The 22,378-nt window shown below is 37.4% G+C and overlaps 1 protein-coding gene and 1 long non-coding RNA gene across 2 annotated transcripts; one reads left to right on the top strand and one right to left on the bottom strand.

The window, feature by feature from the left end:
- Positions 1 to 490: 490 nt before the first annotated feature.
- On the top strand, positions 491 to 4,263 carry LOC138311619 (uncharacterized). The gene has a single exon (XM_069252896.1). The coding sequence runs from the start codon at positions 1,873 to 1,875 to the stop codon at positions 4,147 to 4,149; it is 2,277 nt and encodes a 758-aa protein (XP_069108997.1). The 5' UTR covers positions 491 to 1,872; the 3' UTR covers positions 4,150 to 4,263.
- An 8,210-nt stretch (positions 4,264 to 12,473) lies between these two features.
- LOC138311620 (uncharacterized) lies at positions 12,474 to 15,536 on the bottom strand. Its single transcript, XR_011206693.1, has 3 exons — positions 15,313 to 15,536; positions 12,984 to 13,075; positions 12,474 to 12,493 (listed from the first exon to the last, which is right to left on the bottom strand). It is a non-coding gene; the product is annotated as an uncharacterized lncRNA (long non-coding RNA).
- Positions 15,537 to 22,378: the final 6,842 nt, after the last annotated feature.

Genomic DNA, 22,378 nt, shown 5'->3' with positions numbered 1-22,378 from the left:
TTTTCGTATTTAAAAAAAGTCTTCACAAAAAAAAATCACATGACTGTCATATATACTCATCAGTCCATCCTCCAAATACAAAAAATGTATGACAACATCCATTTTCATTGAGTTGGCCCCCTGCGTTACAGTAGTCTTCGACTGGGATTTCTTAAAATTTCATAAATCTTCATCACTATCCCCATCAAAACAGTCTTTAAATTCTTCTTAAACCAATACTTATCTTTACAAAAGCGTATCTCCTTACAGGACCTCGACTGTTTCATGATTTTCAACTCTTTCAATACACCTGACAGTCTCTTTTCGCCACACGACGCCATCTTGGATCTGCCTGGACCCCTCGCTCTGAAGGGTGCCAGACAAACCACCGGAAGTAGTAAGGAACAAATCTGTGCCGGGTAGTTCGTTTACAGGGAGACTCAGAGCTAAACATCTTGTGTGCTTGGCTGAAAACCAGAGAAACTCCAACTGAGGAAGCCCTCATGCTGAGTAGCCAGGAAGTAAAGCATTATTGGATCAATAAGGAATTATTTACCTTAGATGACGATGGTGTTTTATGGAGACGGGATCCACAACATCTCACTAAGAAAGTGATAGTCGCTCCAACTAGCATGAGACAGGAAATACTGGCCTTGTCTCATGATCTACCTTCAGCGGGCCATCAGGGTCAGGAACGAACTATCGGGAGGTGTAAGGCCCGGTTTTATTGGTACAATATGTCACGTGATATACGTAATTATGTGGCCTCGTGCGCAACTTGTAACAGGAATAAAAAACCTAACCGGCGAGCGCGAGCGAGGTTTACATCATATCATGCTAGCGCGCCCATGGAACGAGTACATCTCGATTTCATGGGGCCGTTCCCAGCCACGATTAATAACAACACGTGTATCCTGATGATCGTCGACCAATTTACCAAGTGGGTAGAGTGTATCCCGCTCCCAAACCAAACAGCTGAAGAAACAGCTCGAGCCGCGGTGAACCAGTTTTTCTCACGGTTTGGAATTCCGTTACAGATCTTTACGGATAGAGGAACTAACTTCGAGAGCAACTTGTTCGCCGAGCTGTGTAAGGCGCTTAAAATACACAAAGCTCGGACCACGCCGTTCAGACCATCCGCCAACGGTCAAGTGGAACGGTTTAACAGGACAGTTATGGACGCAGTGCGCTGCTTTACCAGTCGGTCAGCTAGTAAATGGGATGAGTATCTACCGCTCCTCGCTGGAGCCATTAGGTCGGCTGTAAATCGTAGCACTGGGTTCACACCAAACATGTTAATGTTGGGGAGGGAGGTTAATACCCCTGTCGAGCTCGTGTTCCCAGGTCCTCATCCTGAGGAGTCTGAGGATTACGAACCGTATGTGGCCAGGTTAGTCACGGAAATACAAGCCGCCCATAAGCTTGCTCAGAGCCAGCTGGCTACCAGCCAAGCAAGGAGTAAGCGAGATTATGACCTGAAAACCTTCGTAAGGTCATACTCCGTTGGCGATGCTGTATACGTGTTAGATACAGCCACGGTTAAGGGTGTTTGTAGCAAACTCTCTCCAACCTGGAAGGGACCGGCATTAATCGTGCGGAAACTCACCGATTACGTATACGAGATAATGCTCAGGAAAAAACTCGTGACAATCAATCACGATCGCATCAAGCCTTGCCGAGACAGGGATTTACCAGCTTGGTTACAGAAACAACGCCAGTTACGCAGCCAAAACAACACTAGGGGTCAACCGCTATCACTGACCACGAACGAAAGTTTGTATTGCGTTTGTCGTGGCCCCGATGTCGGCGAGCTCATGATACAATGCGCAGAGTGCAGAGAATGGTATCATGGGTCCTGCGTAAATGTAACCAAGGAACAGGCAAAGCTCATCGATGTGTACCTGTGTCCTGAGTGTTTTTCATAGTAGTAACCGGTTCTACTTTCTACTTGCAGGAAAAATGTCGGACAGCCCAAGCAAGCGTGGTTGGAAGGTTGCCTCCAAGCCGAAGCGCTCAGGCAGGAAGGCAGCTCGGCCCGCTCCAAGAAAAACCATCGCCGCCCTCCGGACCAAGGATGAGACCAGTCTCCAATGCATCCGGAGAGTAAGCCAGGCCGGGACGTTGCTGGAGCCAATGGCGTTTTACACTGCCATCTTGACTCTAGCCGTCGATGAGAAAGAGGAAGTTCTGGGACTACAGTCTGCCCTGGCCTATCAACAAAGAGACAAGAGGTGGATCCGTGAGATGAGGTTGAACTGTCGGTGCGATTTTCCCGACCACTGGATCGACCAGCACCTGCCCTCAACAGATGGAAGCCGCTTGTCACGCCCCAAACGCCAGGAGGTAACGTCGACCTGGACCCCGGCAACAGGAATGTGTAAAGACGTCCGTCTCCAAACAGACCCGTCGTTGTCGGTGGTTCGGGCTGACGCCATGGACGGTAGCCAGAAACCAGAAGAGACCGGTAGCGCTGATGACGACCTGGACCTCACAGTAGATGTCCCCGCACATCTAGAGGAGCCCATGGACTTCACGTCGTCAGTGTCGCCCTGTCGTCCGCACCACGAGAGTGGTGTGGCCGTTGCAGAAGTAAAGAAGCGGACTGCATCCAGAGCCCCTGAGGACCAGCCACCTCCAAAGGTACGGAGACCTATTAGCCCAGTCCGGCCGCCAGTAGCAACGTCAGCATCGGACCAGCAGGCCAAGACCGTGCCACCGTATTGTCCCTTGTCCGGATGCCAGTCGCGGGATAGACGGATCAAGCGACATGCAGTCTCCAAGCACCTGCCTGCCGTGTTCGCTGACGTCGGCTCTAACATCCCTGGCCAGATTGAAGCCCTGAGGTGGTTGGTGCGAAGAGTGTACGGAAGAAAGACAACCCTGCAGACGGTCGTAGACAAGGTCAACCAGTCTGGCCGGATCCCTGAAGGAAGCTTTTTGGAGCCGTGCCATCAAGACGTTTACGGACAAGCCTGCAGGGTACTGGGACTGAATGCACCGAGGGAGTTTTCACTACATCCTGTCAACTCTCCTGCTGTCCTGTTATTCTGGAGGTGTTTGATGGCCATCCTAGACTCGTGCTCTAGGTCACTGAGGCGTGATTTTTATCACTACAGGGTGGCCAGACCAACAGTGGAATTGCCAGACAAGGACGGTAGGGAGGAGTCACGTGTTGTGGAGGAGTTGTGTGTGGCCGAGGTCACCGCTACGGTGCAGGGACCAGAGCAGTCGGAAGAGATCGAGGAGGAGGAGTTCCCAGGTCTGGAGGAATTCGTCGTGGTGGATGAAGCAAGCTCGGACGACGAAGAGCCACAAAGCCACGCAGAGCAAGGCAAGCTCGAAGTCTATGACAGCCATTTCCATCTCGACCGGACCAGTCGCCAGATCTGGGGAAAATCTAGCGGTCATACTGTTGAGGAGCTGCTGAGCTACAGTTTCTCCAGCAGTGTGATCGAACAGCCTTCGGTACCAGCAGCTCTTGTTGGAGGGGTCATCATCTACAGCGAGCCCAGCAACTATCCACCTGTGGACTTCACGCTGGAGGGCCCATGGAAGGTAGCAGTGGGGGTGCATCCAAAACACTGCGAGACCCTCACTGTGGACCAGAAGCTGCACCTCCAACGACTGTTGCAGCATCCGAAGGTTGTGGCTCTTGGAGAGTTCGGCCTGGACAGAACCATCCCCATTGCCAAGTGGAGGCGCCAGACGGAGGTCTTTGCCAAGCTACTGAAGATGGCAAGACCAACCCAGCCAATCGTGCTCCACTTGAGAGGAGTGAAGGGGGACGTTCACGGGACGGATATCTACAGGGCAGCATTGACCATGGTGGAGGACGTGTGCTCCAAGGAACAGCCCATCCATCTCCACTGCTTCATGGGGGAGGCGGATGTGGTGCGTGCGTGGCTCCGTAGGTTTCCCAACACCTATTTTGGGGTCACTGCCGCTGTTCACAGCTTTGACAGGATGCAGTTGGAGGCCTTGGAAGCGATTCCGCGAGACCGGCTGCTGCTGGAGACAGATTCTCCCTACTTTCCACTGAGGAAAGCCAAGGTGAGCACCCCTGCGTATCTCGGGGACACCGCGTCTTTAGTAGCATCCCAGCTCGACTCACTCACCAAGGACATCGCGGAGCACACCACTCGGAATGCTGTTGCCTTGTATGGGCTGTAGGGACTTTGGTCCCTATAGTTCCTCACTATCCCCTAGCAGAGGGCTACAGGCTGTAGGGAGGACCTCCCTATAGCCTCTAATTGGACTCCCAAGTCTCATGCCGTTATCTTTACGTGCGGAGACTTTATGTAAACACTTGTAAATACGTTGGACTCATCTGGACCATCGTGAGCCAGGAGACCCACCAATCGTCGCACAGCACAGGGAGGACTCTAAAACGGGGAGGAGTGTGGTGAAACAGGCTTATGTCGGCCGGGAGCAAGCCTTCGGTACTTTGTACTCGGAACACCTCGGGTGTTACTGCGCTTCCGGTTGGCACACGGCACCAACGCCAGTCGAGAGAACCACGCCGAACTAAGAAGACCTGTGTTGTGAACTGTTATATATCTGTATTATACATTCTATATATTCTACGTATTCCCGAAGACCTTCACTAACCTGGTGAGTATACTTATTGTTAGCAGTGACCATATTGTTGATACTTATGTAGTGACTCCACACGTGGTTTCACAATAATACAGGTGAATTCTATACCAATGCCTTAGACCACTTCAAACGTTCATAACCATATAATTATACAACTATTGGGTCAAACTGCTAGACAATGGCTTCATCGCAGCTTGACCCCATCTGTCTGCGAAATCCCAACACGAAAAGAACACTGAAAATACACTCAATCGTCAATTAATTTCAGAGCTCACCGTAACCGATCTGCATGGGCGCAGCCATCTTGTTTTTATTATTGTTTTTAAAATTTTTTAGCTGATGTGACGGAGAAAAACGATGAGATTACAGAACAACTTACGGACCTGAGATGTCGATCTATGAAATACAATCTGATCTTTTCTGGCATTAAGGTAGAAGGTCCCTTTTCAGAGTGTGTTTTTCTAGTTAGAATTACAAGTTAAAAAACTTAAATATAACATACATTCTATATACCAAAATGTTCAGTAGGAAACAGACTATCCATGTGAATAAACTATTTATTTAAAAACACTTCTGAAATGAAATGAGTACCACAAAATTGTTGAAATTTTGCTGCAAATCCTCAGAATTTGTGAAGTCATATATTGTTTGAAAAGGAACTCAAATATCTTTTAAAAGTTATTTTCTAGGTCATGCTATGCCTTTGGTTGGTATAATATAATGATAAACATCTAAAATAGACTAGTAAAAGTTTGTTAATAAATGAACAAGAAATCCAAAATGGCAGCCATGGACTACTTTCTCCATACAATGTATGGAGGCCCATGGGGCAAGTACATTTGTATCATAGACATTATCAAAAGAAAATTTGCTAGAATAAATATAATGTAAAACTCTATTTCCTTGTAATTATGTAGTATATTTTGAACAGTAAGAAATGTTTTATTAGTAAATTTTATGGAAACAAAAGATAAAATGGCCTTAGAGGTCACTTGAGTTATGTATGCTTAAAAAAGAATTTGACTTTTTTTGGTAAAGGAACATTCAGGACTCAAACAGATGCATATCAAAACCAAATAACCATGACATATGTATTCAAATTTGTATGAAATCTTACTGCCATTGAATAAATAATGGTCAAACATTTTGTTGTTTCATTTTTATATGAAAACTACATGTATATACTTGTAATGAACTTTACTTTCTTGCTTTGGGAAAAGCCTAATATCCTGATTTCAGGAAACACACTCTTTATGTAAAATGTATTTGAAAAAAGAAACTTTTATCTGTAATGAGTATTAAATTTGAGTATATCTGGATTTCGAGAAAAATACTGTAGACATCTTGGTCAGTTTGACCACTTTTGGTCTCCCTCTCTGGTCTTGTGGCTCAGAAATCATAGATTTGTTTCACAATGTATATAAATACAATGTATATATAGTCTATATAGTGTTGGTTGAAAACTTGTGCCAGATCCCTGTGATCTCGTACTGATAATTATAAGAAAGTTCAACGTTTTCCTGAGGGAAACAAATAGTTCTCAAACCATGCTTCCCTATTTAACTGTAGTATCGGAGTACACTCTCTAGAAGAAAATCTTAGACCAAATCTCTAGGCCATGAAATTAATATTTTTTTTATTAAGTCCTTCAATCTATGAAGATCAGGCCCAGATTTCTTGAAACAAAAGTGCAGACTTAGGTCAGAACTTAAGTTTTTCTGTTTTTCTCCTTATGTAACTTACGTAAAACTTTTTGACTTAAGTAAGTTCTTAAGTTAAGTTTGTTTTAGAAATTGGGGCCTGATGGACTGCAGAGGATGTTCGACGACAGACAAGAGATGATTAGAAAACATTACTTAAGTCTGTCTTAAGTTATCAATAAAAAAGAAAGCAGATTTTTTCATCCATCTTTATTAATGGAAAAAAATGCACATTTACATACTATGTACCAAATGCTTGAATCTTGTAAAATTTCAAGTAAATTGGCCTTTTGTAACTAACTAAACTTTTCACGCAGATGGACATAACGATGAGGGGCCCAATTATTATGTACATGTAATTTTCTAACAATAACTTAGAAAACAGTAGTGTCAATAATACCACCTCATCTATTCATGTAGTTGTCTATCATTCCACAGTATTGCAGACAAAACACAAATTATTTTAGTCAATTATGATTGTCATTACAGTCATATATGTACAATCTGCATGGATGATATTCATTAAACACCTTCAAATATCACATTCGTAAAACCTTTCATTGGTTTTGTTTCCAGCTCCACATGGACCTTCTTTGTTAAAACTTGATACACATCACTCTGTCTCTTTTCCCTGATGCAATCTCAATTATTCTCCACTTCTCTGGCTATAATTCAAGGTGCTAAAGGAACTGATCAAATAACTTCAGTTTGTATAGTGCTTTGTAGATTCATAGCCAGATATAACTGCTGTACTGCTCAGGGTTGGGGTAATTAAAAATGTAATTGTAATTAATTGCAATTAATTACATTTTTTCAAGTAATTGAAAGTAATTTGTAATTAAGAAATATTTCAATTACATGTAATTGTAATTGTAATTCATTACATTCTAAAAATGTGTAATTAACAATTACATTTCAATTACTTTTCAATTACATAATACATATTTACTAATGTCTAATACCAAGATTAATTAATGACATATATTTGGCTATATAGAAATTTAAACAATTAAGTAACACATGTGAGGCAGTGACCATAGTATACACTACACTTGTACCTCTTTTTACCTGTAGTTTACCCCTCAGGCACTATACAGGTGTGAGGTGTGAACACATATAGCCTGTGATTACAACTCACAAAGGTCTTGCTTATATAACATCTGTTGATCACTAATTAGCATATCTAATGAAGGCAAAAGTATAGATGATAGCTCATATTAGTCTTCACCGCCCCCTGCCAAGAAAATTAAAACAGAAGTCTTTTTCAGTTTTCTTCCCATTACACCCCCACGAAAGAGACACAACTCAGGTCTTAAATTCAATGCTTTAATGAGAGATGTTGTGACCCATTAAAGTTCTGGAAAGATAATCCTTGCTGATATCCAAATTCGTCTATTTTAGCTAGCAAGCATTTATAGCTATACCAGCCACTTCTGCTCCAGTAGAGAGATTGTTTAGTGCTGCTGCCAAAGTATTCCGATCACACATAATCAGACTGTCTGATGATAATTTTCAAGCTGATGATGATAAAATGCAATTCAAAAACATGAATACCTGGTACCTAAAGTTGACACATTTGCCAATGTTACTGCTAGGTCCAATCAAAGTACTGAAAGTACTAAATGGCTCGGTCTCGAGGATAGGAGGAATATATTTCTAAGGTTAATACTACAATAGTTTTGTACAATAAGAAATAAATTTGGCTGGTGTTCCTTCCAGTTTGGACTTTTGAGGATTCCTTGGACACCAAGGTGTAAAATAAGAGACACATACTAAAATCTTGGAAGCCCATTCTAATATTTCCTATGATGTTATATGTCAAATGATTTTATAACACCTTTAGCATTTTCCTTGTTAATTTGATGTTAATGAAAATATCCATTCTTAATGACTATTGTCATCAAGTTCCTGGGACCACAGTGTCAGTTAAAAAAGTATTGTTTTGCAGCAGAGAAAGACAAGAGGCAAACTTTTCTATGTCAAAATGTCTCGAGTATAGAATATGTCTGTCCTCTAGAAGACTTATCAATATCACCATGTGATTTTTTTTAATAAATTGTCAATTGGTCTACTTTTAACAAGTTTTGTAATTATTCTTTTGTAAAACAGCAAGTTGATTGATATACATTGTATCAAAACTTCAATTCAAACCGAATAACCTGTTAGCTCACCATAGACAATGAAATTGTTTGTACACTTTCTTAACTTCAGGATTGTTTTACAAAATTACAAATGATTTTTTCTACATTTTTTATTTTCAAATCCCCATACCTCTGATGAGTATAATAAAACTGTCATTACAAGTGAATCAAATATTTTCAGTTTAAGATGAACAGGAAGAGATACATTCCTTTATTTCTTATAAATAGCAAACACCGATTTAATTGTTTGTTCAGCAGGTTTTTTCCCTTTCTTTAAAAACGCTACCATTAACATTATTTTCTGTACCTAGATATGTAAACAATTCTTATAAATCTAATTCTGTATTCCATAACATCAACTGGTGTTGTTGTACCGATTTACATCTTGAGAATGTCACAATTTTTATCTTTCTGATATTAAGTTCTAATTTCCATGTTATGCAATATTGTTAAAATTCATGTAACATTTGTTGTAGACCATCAGATATTTCTGATATCATAACAGTGTTATTGGCAAATAATATGATAAAAAGTTTGGGATATATTCCGATATCATATACCGTAAAAACTGGTATAATTTGCGCAGGTACTTTTTAGGGCTGAAAATGCTTAAAAAATCTACTATCAGTATATTTAGCGCATCAAAAAAATGGGGGAAAACAATGTCCAGAGAGTCCCAAAACCGATGTATGAAGGCGACAATTTCAATGCAAAATATTCCCGATAAATGTTTGACAACTTGCACAAAAAATGTTGTATTTAGAAGAAATAACATATAAAAACCGCATTGTGTTTGTTTTCTTTTATTGGCCATCGTAACCTGAAACTGAAATATCTAGCAGATGTCCAAAACATTGGCGGTCTGGTCCGCCGTACTCCGTGCACACGTCAATGTTTTAAGATATTACACATGAATAGTAATCAGGAATATTTGAAAAGAGTAGAATCTATTTACTTAAATTGGCACAATAAGTATTTAGTGTGTTTGAGATCATTAACAATCAACAGCAATCAGCTAGCGGATACGTAGTTTAGCTTGCAACAATCACAGTGTGCACAATTTGTCAAGATTTGTAAGACAAAATATTTTTTCCACCAGGTAAGATTCTAAGTCATAAAGGTAGATTGAAAAAAGGAAGGGAGATAAAATAACCAGATAAATATTTGTAGCGGGATCAGACTGGGTTGATTATCGGTGATCAGGTAGCTCAGTCGGAAGAGCTACATTTTCTTCTCTCCTGTTACAGAATTGGCACCCAACTAAATAACCAACGGCTGTGGTGTTTGAAAGGGTCTCGTATGTATTCAAAAAAGGAGAGAGGAGTGTAGCGGGACTGGACTTGGTCGATTATCGATGACCAGGTAGTTCAGTCGGTAGAGCACTCAGCTAGTGTTCAGAGAGTCCCGGGATCGAATCCCGGTCTTGCCGCTACATTTTCTCCTCTCCTGTTACATATGGTACCATACTGTGCATGTAGATATTCAAGGTAAATCAACAATGTTCGCTGATCTTGCAGAATTGCCTTAGTGATATAATGAATGTAGTAAATGTATGTCTCATTGGTGTGATTGATTTAAAGGCAGTTCATGTGGTGATCGAAAAAAAGGTAAAATCAATACTTTCAGAGTGATCAGGGAACATTGATAGTCAAGGCGGGGAAAACATAGACGACCTGTGTTATACAAATTAATGTTTAATTGATTTTCATTAAATTGTCTCGAAGGTGATGATTAGTGTGTTATGAACGATAAGCTTAATATGTTTTTGACAAAAAATATAAATACCTAATGTCATATTGTGTTTTAAATTTAAATAATCTTTTATTTATTCATTTCATTTCAAGCATGTACATGTCATAGAATATAAACAAATATCAGGTATATGCTTAAATCATATTACAGTTTAATTCACAATAAGGAATTTGAAGATGATGTAATTATTTTCGGATTGAAAATGATAACAAATTAAGCTTCCTCAGTTGAAAATTACTTCTTTTTGTTCACACAATTCTTCTCCTAGACTGTTTCCAGTTGAAATGATACATGCATGCTGACATTCTGTAAAACATAAGGAAACAATAAATGTATTAACGGAGTAATTACTGAAAAGGCTAATATCATATAATTAAACATTTTAATCATAAATAGCAATACCAGCATAGAGGAAATATTATTGAAGTTTAATTCCCGCTGTTCTTCAGTCCTCCTGTTCTTACATGTAAGAGTTTTGTCCTTCATAAATTGATTGTAATATAGCAGTTGTTATCACAGGGACCTGGCACGATTTTTTTTAAACTAACAGTATACATATATATATTTATAGTATAATATATAGATATATACTGTTGGTTAAAAAATTTCGTGCCAGGTCCCTGTGGTTGTTATATAATGTGCACAAAGAAGTATAAATATACACACGTATCATATGCATGGGTACAGTGGTAAATTAATAGGTTATACAGAAAATAATGGTGCTGATCATGGAAAGCGTAAAGTCTATTTTGTTGAGTAAAAAGTTAAAAAAAAACTAACATTGTTCACACCCTAAGATGTAATCGCACTAAAAACAGTGATCGTAAGACTGTGCCAGGTGATAGAGATTAGTTCCGCTCGAGTGATCACACAATACAAGTGAGAGTCGGGAATATGTTTATGTAAGTTTTAATTGCTAATCTCTGATGATTGTTGGTAAAATATAACTCAGGATATTAACAGTTTTCTCTACATTTTTACAGATTGAAACAGCTTTTTAAGTGCCGTTTTACGGAAGAATTATGAAAAAGAAATCGACATTTTCGTCGATCTAGTAGTTAAAAAAATATCACTTCGAGTTATATGAACATTCCATATATGATTTATGTCATTCGGCCAAAAATTTACTTCGTATTACCTAGTTTAATGAATATGCTGTATGTATATGATCAGAACGTCAAGCTCCTGTGGTGAAAATAACTAAAATGTTTCAAAAGTATGGTTTAGAGGTAATCTCTGAACGTACTTTAGTATATAGATATAATCTGATATTTATACATGTGCTTATGAAATTATCGATAATTATGGATGTGGAAAATATTCATACCTTATTAACTGCCGTTAGTTTTAGATTACGCCACCTTGGACATTTACAAAATGTTCACCGTCTGTCACGTGCTATTTTATCAATAGACCAAGTTTGTCCAAAATTTTGTTAGAGTTGTCTTTCTTCCATTGAAGTAAGGCCATGTGCCACAACATGCATCTCCATTTCGCCATGAAATGTATTTGCTCCGAGACAAATTTGATTCAAATTACAAAATTCATTATGGTATCAATTTTGATGTTCGAGGCGAAATATTGATTTCATTTTTTTTCAGTTGCAGGATAACTGTCACTAATAGGGAGTAAACGTCTGGGGTGAACCAGCTTCGGAGCGAAACAACTTTGTAAACAATTCAGGTGAAAATTTTCAAACAGAAGATCTTTTGGATAGTGTATATAGTAAGGATATGAAAGCCGTAATATTCTGTTCCTATTTCAAAGTTACAGATACGCTTATTTCAGTAACTTTTATATTCAAAATTTGCTATTTAAAATTCCCGGTAAAATCAAAGTTGTTGAATACACTGCCGCTAGGAGCGCTAGTATCTGCGAGCAATTTTTAAGCCAATCATATTGAGGAAATTGACTGTAAGAGAATTTTGCAACCACGATCACAATGGCGAGGTGATCCTCGCCAATAAAAATGTACATGTAAAACTAATACACCCTACCAGTACTCAATTGTAACTTGCGGTTTATGTGAAGTGAACATGTGTTCTGTCAGAATTTACTGATATTGACTTATATATCTGTATCAATGCTAAATTGTATGACGTTATCAAAAATAAACATATTAGGAAAATGTAATGTGTAATTGTAATTAATTACTTTTTGAATGTAATTGTAATTGTAATTAATTACATTTACAAAACTGAGTAATTGTAATTGTAATTGTAATTGACTTTAGACCAAGTAATTGTAATTGTAATTAATTACATTGCAATGTAATTGACCCCAACCCTGTTCTATTTATCTGTATAAGTTCAAAACTGATGAGAACTTCAAAACAAAACAAAAAGATATTTAATTGTGAACCTCAAACAATGATGCAAAAGTGAGTGTGACAAAAGTATTCTGGTCAATGTATATATAGCTAAGCATGTGCACCATTCCTTAAAATATACATGTACAAAATTATATAAACCCAAATATTATGATCAAGTTATTGTTTCAACTGGAAATGCCTCCATCTCAATACAGTCAAACCGGTAGGTAAAGGGTCCTTTTTTTTTTATAAAATACAAACCCATCAGTTCCATTTGGTGAAATATACTATAAAGGTAGCACTCTGTATAAAGGAGACCTATATCTATCTATATTTAAGGGTAATTTTGCTATGTCCCTTTGGTGTCCTTTATAGACAGGTTTGACTGTATCTAATTGTGCCATGACATGATATTGCATGACAGAGTGGGGTTGACAGAGAGAAAGGAGACAAATACATATATTTTTAAATCACACTACAATGTTTTTATAAACATGTACATACTTTTATGTACCTGCAGGGTTACACATATACTGCATATCTGTCTGGTGATTCGATGACTAGTCTACTGGTAGGATACAATCTCATTTTTTCCACTGAAATAATAAAGGAAACAATTAATTTTCATAAAGGAAAACTCATAGATCCAATATTTTACTAACTGTGTATATACATTGTATGTGCTTTATTGTATTCATTATTGTAAGGTAATGAACTATCACTTTTGTAACAAGTATAATAAAGTGATACTACAGCCTCCTAGCGTCAGGCTAGAGGGAATTTCCCTTACACTAAGTTAGCTGGTAAAGCAACAGACCAGTAAGACTTGGTAGCAGGTTCAAGTCCACCTGGCGGCACAGTCTCATCCTGTTATACTTAGATTAATCTCATTACATGACAATCAATGTCCAAGATCAACTTGTTTTGGCCAGGGGGCATCAACTTTTTACCATTAACCAGAATATATTAATTGATGTTTTATATTTCAAATCAATATTTAATGACAAAACTACAGAATCATAAAAGGTAAATTAATCAAAGAAGAACAGGGATAAATACACATGATTCTTATCGGATGAGCAATCCAGGTCTCGAGAGTGGAAATCAACAACGCTATCGATTGAGGAGCATATCATACAGTGTATGCATGCTCCGTCAGCTAAGAAGTGACACCGTATTTAACACTAACATGATTATGTACAAATCACACTAACTCGTTCCTTTTTAGACGATTGAATAAAAACACAACAATCATGAAACACTGTTTGTTCCAAAACTGCGGTATTGTAATGCCTTCATATTTTTAACATTGGAACATCCATGATTATACTTGTAACAAGAAGACAAAGGGTACAATCCTCTCGCACCGCCCACCTTCCCCATGTCCCACTCATTCATGTACATTTATAAAGGGAATCTTACTTTACTAGACATTCCTAATTATAGGATGCAGCCTTTCCACATTCATTTACAAATGTATCATTGATAACAACTTCTAATGGGAGACTGATTTTTTGATAACATACACAATATTTTGTGAAGGTTATTGACTTTAACATGTTTCCGTACTTCCAGTAATCGTGAGATCGCTGGCTTTGTTTATATCTTTCAAAAGTGTATCGCGTTTGTGTCAATATCATACAATAAAATATATTGTAATATAAGTGTTCGTGTATTGAGTATGGCCTAGAGTTCTACACCGACTATAATGATGTTTACACAATAATGGCTTAGACAAACAGTATCGAGACCCTATGCACTCGTACACACGCGTGTACAGGCGTGTGTGAGTCGTCGATCTGTTGTCGGTAGTAAACCTGACCAGTCGCCGATCTCGTAACATTAAAACAGGTATAAAGTCTTCATTTTTTTCCCAATCTTAATGAAATTTTGTACATATATGCAATATAGTATGACAAATAAAATATCTTCTGTTGTCGTTAGGTTTTTAAAACATTTTCGATGTTTCAACGTGTTGTCGGTATACCGTCACGGCAAACCTCTTGTCACTCGATTTATCGTTGACCAGCGGCCGATTTCAGAATATTAAAATCGCTCTAATTCCTTCATTTTTGCTCCAATCTTCATAAAACTTGGTAGAAATATTCATTTTAATGTACTGAATGACATATCTTGTGTTGTCACTAACTTTTCCTTATATTTAACGTGTTGTCGTTTGTTGTCGTTTGTTGTCGTTATTAAGTGTGACCCCCTTAAACCTTAATGAGTAGAACTGGGAGAATACATATGACGTCATACGACAATTCCTCGACGAGCAACTTGGCATTTATGAAACCCCCCAGTTTGCTAATGTTCATAGATTCGGCAGAGAATCGAGAAGAGGTCCTAGGCCGATAATAGCGAAATTTATTTACCAAGCAGACCTAGAGCATGTCGGCTACAAAATGCCAGAAAGCTCCGCGGAAAGCCGTACAGAATCAACCGACAATTTCCTGAGGAAATTGAGCAGGCGCGTCGTAGCCTTTACCCCAAACTACGCCAGCTCCGCGCAGAGGGGCACAGGGCCAAAATTGTGCGTGATATCCTATATGTAGATGGACAACCCTACGACGAACAAGGCCATCAGACACCACAACCCACAGGAAACTATGCCCAAGGTACCCAACGTTACCACTACCCATGAAACTGAAAAATATATACTTTTAAACGTTTATAATTAAATCATCCGGAAGTTGACATATTCACATCAAATGTCAAACCTCACTGCTGGATAAATCGACTAAGAATTCGAGCGTTCTGTCCATTTGATCGTTGATTATAACAATGAAGAAATAAAATGTTATGCTATGTATCACTTATCAACAGTACTTACCACAATCAATCATATGTATCAACATAAATGAATAACATCTTCTGCTCAGTTGCTGTCTGCATGCCCTCTCGCGAAAAACCGGAAGTCATTGCATAATGAATAACAAGGCCCGCAGTTCAATAAATAAAATATCTAAATGTTGGAATAAAATAACTATCTTCATCTTTTGGTTTCAACATGACATCGGACATTATATGGCTCTGTAGTTATGCTCAAATGTAACGTTAAGTATCATTACTGATCTCTTTTCACTTTCAGCGTATTGATTTCCTAGCTTCCGGTATCTTCCGGGTAGGTGCTTTAAAAAGCTAACTTTCGACACACCGATTTTGTTACATTATGTTGAAGAAGTCTTGCGTCTGATGAGGTAAATTCGCTTGTTAATATTGCGATAATGACCTCAAATAAATATATACTTCATTTCAAAGTTATGTGTATGTCTGTTTTGGTATAATTTCCTATGTTACAACTTGCTTATATTTCGGCATCGTTCCAATATGGCGAATCTCCGGGATTCGAAAATACGTCGTAATATTTTGTTAAATATGGAACGCACAAGTTGTGCCATTCTTTCTAACGCATAGCATGAAGTAGATAAACTTGACTACAAACTACTAATATATGAGCCGAACCCGTTAACGCTAATGTGTGTCTTGAGGATTTGCACAAAAAAAATCATCATTTTGTTTAACATTTGCAGTATTTACCGACTAATTACTTGTTTTAAATTAAGTGAACACATACTCCACTGTGTTTAATATATTCTTTACAAATAACAGTATACATATGCAAAATATATAGCTTCAACTTTCTCTATTTTTTTTTTTATTATTCGGTTTTCTTTTTTTGTGCTGTATGGGGAACCAAGAAGGGACCTTAAACCCGGTCACACTTAATAACGACAACAAACGACAACAAACGACAACACGTTAAATACAAGGAAAAGTTAGTGACAACACAAGATATGTTATTCAGTACATTAAAATGAATATTTCTACCAAGTTTTATGAAGATTGGTGCAAAAATGAAGGAATTAGAGCGATTTTAATATTCTGAAATCGGCCGCTGGTCAACGATAAATCGAGTGACAAGAGGTTTGCCGTGACGGTATACCGACAACACGTTGTAACATCGAAAATGTTTTAAAAAACCTAACGACAACAGAAGATGTGTTATTTGTCATACTATAATGCATCTATGTACAAAATTTCATTAAGATTGGAATAAAAATGAAGACTTTATACCTGTTTTAATGTTACGAGATCGGCGACTGGTCAGATTTATATCGCGAGTGTGTATGTTCAGTATTACCGACAACACATCATAGCATTAAAAAAATTAGAAAAACCTAACGACAACATAAGATATGTTGTTTGTCATACCATAATGCATCTCTGTACAAAAATTCATTAAGATTGGAGTAAAAATACCGGAGTAATGACGATTTCAAATATGAAGAGACGCAGAGTGTATACATGTGTGTAAGCCAAGCTTACATGTAGAGATCTAGATCCGACCGACAACACAAATTATTTTACGAAATTACGCAGTAATGTTACCGCAAATAATAATATATGTAACCTATATCTAAAGAAAGTAATTCATGTCAATTGTAATGACTATTGATGAAGATTTGAATGAGTAATGGTCATTGAAACGTCTACGACGGCTTGCATACAGTATACATAGAAGAAGCACACACGTGTGTATATTATCAGAGTGATTACAGTTCGCGATTGTATTTATTGTTATGTCAACATATGGTGTGTATATATACTTCCCATATGTTATCTTAAGAAATACATTATTATATGTTTTTTTTTATTGTACATTTTTGTATAAAATATTTGCGTATATTTTCGGGAGCATGAATGAACGACAAAGAAAAAGCGCCGATAATGTCGTCTATCTTTGGCGAGGATGGACTGATCAATTTGGATACTATCAAAGAATTTGATTCAGTATCAAGCAAAATCGACAATATGTATGGTGAACGTATGGGTACATATTGGTCTGAAAAAACTTTACCAACTATCCGGCGCAAGGTGGTTGAGGCCCGAGTACGATGCCCCCATATACCCAAAGGCTGGAAAAACAACAATTGCGAATCAATGAATGACATCATAAAGCTTGTTGGTGACTGGAAAATTTCGAAAAACGATTAGAGCACATACAAAACACGAAGTACAACCACGTGCGCAGATCGCGTCACGGAATAGGAGAGTACGAATTAGCTCCGCATGCGCAACATTTAAAAATCAGTTCAGTATTTTGGAGAACACTGCCAAAGACAAAGACAACGACAACGGAACGTGCACAAGTTTTTGAAACTTGTGAAGCAGAAAAAGGAACTTATATCTTCCACTAATGGATGCTAACTATTACAAAAACATCAGCCATCGCGAAAAAAAACCGGATACACGAAAACGTGTACGTGGAAATGAACAGAATCGCACGGTCCGTCTAAACAGAAAAAAATGTCTTAGCGAAATCTTGTGTGCCCGCAGGACGGGGTTCAAGATATTTAAGGATTGTGTTTCTCTTAAACAGTTAGACTTTAAACGATAAGTTTGCGAAATTATCAGTTGGACATATATTTTAAAATGAGAAATATCTTGTGTGCCCGCAAGACGGGATTCAAGATGTTGTAACAGTTAAAATTCGTTGACCTTCTAATACTTTTCAAATGAATTACACGTATGTATGTGTCAGTAAAAATCAATCAATAAATGAAATATGTAAGTTCAGTAATAAAAAGTGTTAAATAAACGTAATATTTGTAAGCTTCCCGAAATTAAAACTTACGATACGCAAGCGAAATCTTGTGTGCCCGCAAGACGGGATTCAAGATATTTAAACTTAATCTTTCAAATAAAACGTAATAAATAAAGTTACCGCGTTAATAAAAAAAGTGAATTAATATAAAAATATTTACGCAGCTAAAAATACACACACACAAAAAAAAACTAACGTGACGCTACCCAATTTGGAACGCTACCCAAAATGAAACACTTTTAAAATATGTGATACAGAATTTTCAGTTTGCAATCTAAACTAACAATAACAGTCCTGAACAAAAACTAAGGTGCTGACTATTTTGTGACAATTTTCTTTCCAGTTGCTTATTATCTGTGTTTAAAAATAATGAAATTTTGAAAAACTCCGGGAAACGACGTCGTGCGACACACCCCTAAAAACACCATATATTTTAAAAATGAGAAAATAAAATGCTGAATGGAATATTTTTGAAAGACATGTGCCCTGAATAAACTAAAATATGTTTGAACTTTCTTTAAATGAATTCAAACAGTTTTTTTTCATGCCTGGACATTTATTAATCAAACTTTAATTATTTAGGAGGTGTTCCATTTTGGGTACTCAAATCTGCTGAAACACAGGGCTGACAAGTAAACAAACCATGAAATTATTAATAAAAGCATCTATTTGTGGAATGTTAAGAAAAAAATCTGGATTCAACCACATGTAAGAAATTTTTTTACAATTATCTTCAAAAGTGTTCGTGTATTGAGTATGGCCTAGAGTTCTACACCGACTATAATGATGTTTACACAATAATGGCTTAGACAAACAGTATCGAGACCCTATGCACTCGTACACACGCGTGTACAGGCGTGTGTGAGTCGTCGATCTGTTGTCGGTAGTAAACCTGACCAGTCGCCGATCTCGTAACATTAAAACAGGTATAAAGTCTTCATTTTTTCCCCAATCTTAATGAAATTTTGTACATATATGCAATATAGTATGACAAATAAAATATCTTCTGTTGTCGTTAGGTTTTTAAAACATTTTCGATGTTTCAACGTGTTGTCGGTATACCGTCACGGCAAACCTCTTGTCACTCGATTTATCGTTGACCAGCGGACGATTTCAGAATATTAAAATCGCTCTAATTCCTTCATTTTTGCTCCAATCTTCATAAAACTTGGTAGAAATATATTCATTTTAATGTACTGAATGACATATCTTGTGTTGTCACTAACTTTTCCTTATATTTAACGTGTTGTCGTTTGTTGTCGTTTGTTGTCGTTATTAAGTGTGACCCCCTTAAACCTTAATGAGTAGAACTGGGAGAATACATATGACGTCATACGACAATTCCTCGACGAGCAACTTGGCATTTATGAAACCCCCCAGTTTGCTAATGTTCATAGATTCGGCAGAGAATCGAGAAGAGGTCCTAGGCCGATAATAGCGAAATTTATTTACCAAGCAGACCTAGAGCATGTCGGCTACAAAATGCCAGAAAGCTCCGCGGAAAGCCGTACAGAATCAACCGACAATTTCCTGAGGAAATTGAGCAGGCGCGTCGTAGCCTTTACCCCAAACTACGCCAGCTCCGCGCAGAGGGGCACAGGGCCAACATTGTGCGCGATATCCTATATGTAGATGGACAACCCTACGACGAACAAGGCCATCAGACACCACAACCCACAGGAAACTATGCCCAAGGTACCCAACGTAATGCTACTCCACCATTCCACGCATTCGGCACGCCCGATCGACGACGCCCCCGCAAGCGAGGGCGTTTTGACTCCACCCCTGATAGATACCGCTAGGGGTGCGAGGAGGAACTATACAGTGACTCTGACGATGAAACACCGGGACATTGTCCGAATAAATCAATCAAAGTTACATTTGTTAATGTATGTGGTGTATCATCAAAACTGAGATCACCAGAATTTGATTTACTTATCCAATCGTACGACATATTGATTTTTGCCGAAAGTAAAATGGATGAACTTGATGTATTAGATTTACCACATGGCTATGAATATTTCTGTAAAAACAGGTCTAAAGAGGTGAAAAGAAAATCGGGTGGCATTCTTATTATATATAACGAAGAGTTGAAAACTTATTTACAATTCCACCAAACTCCATCTGATTTTATACAGTGGATGAGATTGCCTAAAACATTAACTAATAAGGATTTTGATATACTTTTAGGTTGTGTTTACATTCCTCCTGAAAACTCGAAATATTCATCAGCCGATTGTTTTGAAGAAATTGAAAACGAAATGATTGATATTGCTGACGGTAATTGTAAATTTGCTTTTGTTGGTGACTTTAATGCCAAAACACAATGTAATAATGATTATATACAGCCTGATGATACTCTTATTGATGTTTTAGATATCAATTCTAATGATGAACTCTATAAATACTTTTATGATCTACAAAATCTAAGTGATGCTGGTATTTCGTTACAGCGAACAAGTCAATGTAAAGGAAGAATTAATAGTTTTGGATATAAACTTCTAGAGTTTTGTAAAAATAATAATATATTCATTGCTAATGGTCGGATTGGGAAAGACAGATTTATCGGAAAAGTTACATGTAACGAAACTAGCGTGATTGACTATCTACTACTTTCATCTGATTGTTTCAAGCACATATCTAACTTCGAAGTATTTGATTTTGACCCCTTATTTTCGGATGTTCACTGTAGACTTGAATTTTGCGTCTCTAAAAAAATGGATATAGCTAGAACAAACAGAGAAGATATAGAGAACACTTCAGCAAATAATTATATAAAATGGAATAATGAAAAATTAATGGCTTGTGTTAACCATATCGAAGAAGATGCGTTTGGTAGTCTTCAAGATATCATGGGAAAATTGGACAGGTTAGTAGTTAAGCCGAATGAGCTAGTCACCGCTTCTGAAATAGACAATGTTGTAAATGATTTAGGTATATTATTCAAAAATTCGGCGAAGCATATTTTTGGCGAAAAGAAAACATCCCACCATTCATTTAGATGTAAAAAAAGAAATAAACCTTGGTTCACTAATGAATGTCATCTTAAAAGAATTTTATTTCACCAGGCTAAAAGATGTTATAATCAAGATAAAACTTCTGCAAACAAGACTACCCTTAAGAATACTTGTAAAGAATACAGAAAAAACTCTGAATAAATTTTATAGAATTCACCAAGAGAAAATGGAAAGGGAATTACGAAACGTATCCAAATGAGAGCCCAGAACATTTTGGAATATCCTCAATAAAATTGACGGAACTAGTAAACAAAATATTATTGATAAATCCATAGAAGATTTGTATGATTATTTCAAAAATTTAAACAAGGGAGATAACTCTAATAATAGCTTTGATGGCGAAATTGTTGATGGGGTATTTGATGATTTATTAAATAACGAAATTACTGAGGATGAAATAACTTGTTCTATTGCTGGTTTAAGTAATAATAAGGCTCCAGGTCATGATGGAATTCTAAATGAATACTTAAAATCCACCGCAGAAATTCTTATGCCATTATATTGTAAGATATTTAATGTCATATTTGATACGGGCTTCATTCCAAGCTCATGGAAAGTAGGGGTTATAAAACCTGTATATAAACGTAAAGGGGATCCTAACAATTTAGATAATTATAGAGCAATAAGTCTTGTTTCTTGTCTCGGTAAAGTTTTTACGTCCATCTTAAATTGTAGACTAAACAAAATGGCTGATGAAATAAACTTGATAACTTCTGCCCAGGCAGGATTCAGGAAAAACCATTCTACAACTGATAATATTTTTATTCTACATGTTCTAACTTCTATCTATTTCTCACTTGGTAAAAAAACTGATCTGTTCGTTTGTTGATTTTAGAAAAGCTTTTGATTCAGTTTGGAGACTCGGTTTATGGCAAAAAGTTCAAAGAAGCAATATAACTGGGAAAATGTTTAAAGCAATAATTAATCTATATGAAAATACAAAATCATGTGTCAAAAATGGAAATGATGTATCTGATATGTTTACTTGCAACGTCGGTGTAAAGCAAGGAGAAAATTTGTCACCCTTCTTATTTGCTATTTTTCTTAATGATATTGAAAGTTTTTTTGAAGAGCATGGTGTCAATTGTTTGAAGAATATAAAAGATTTAGGTGATACTATTGGAATGTATATAAAACTATTTGTAATTCTTTATGCAGATGATACAGTTATAATGGCTGAATCAGCTAACGATCTACAGTCAGCCTTAGATAAATTTGAAATTTATTGTGAAAATTGGAAACTTGAAGTAAACACAAATAAGACAAAAATTGTT

Source organism: Argopecten irradians, unplaced genomic scaffold (genome assembly GCF_041381155.1).
Source record: "Argopecten irradians isolate NY unplaced genomic scaffold, Ai_NY scaffold_0065, whole genome shotgun sequence".
Lineage (NCBI taxonomy): Eukaryota > Metazoa > Mollusca > Bivalvia > Pectinida > Pectinidae > Argopecten > Argopecten irradians.
The sequence above is the reverse complement of the archived record's forward strand: the minus strand, read 5'-3'. Positions and strand labels throughout refer to the sequence as shown.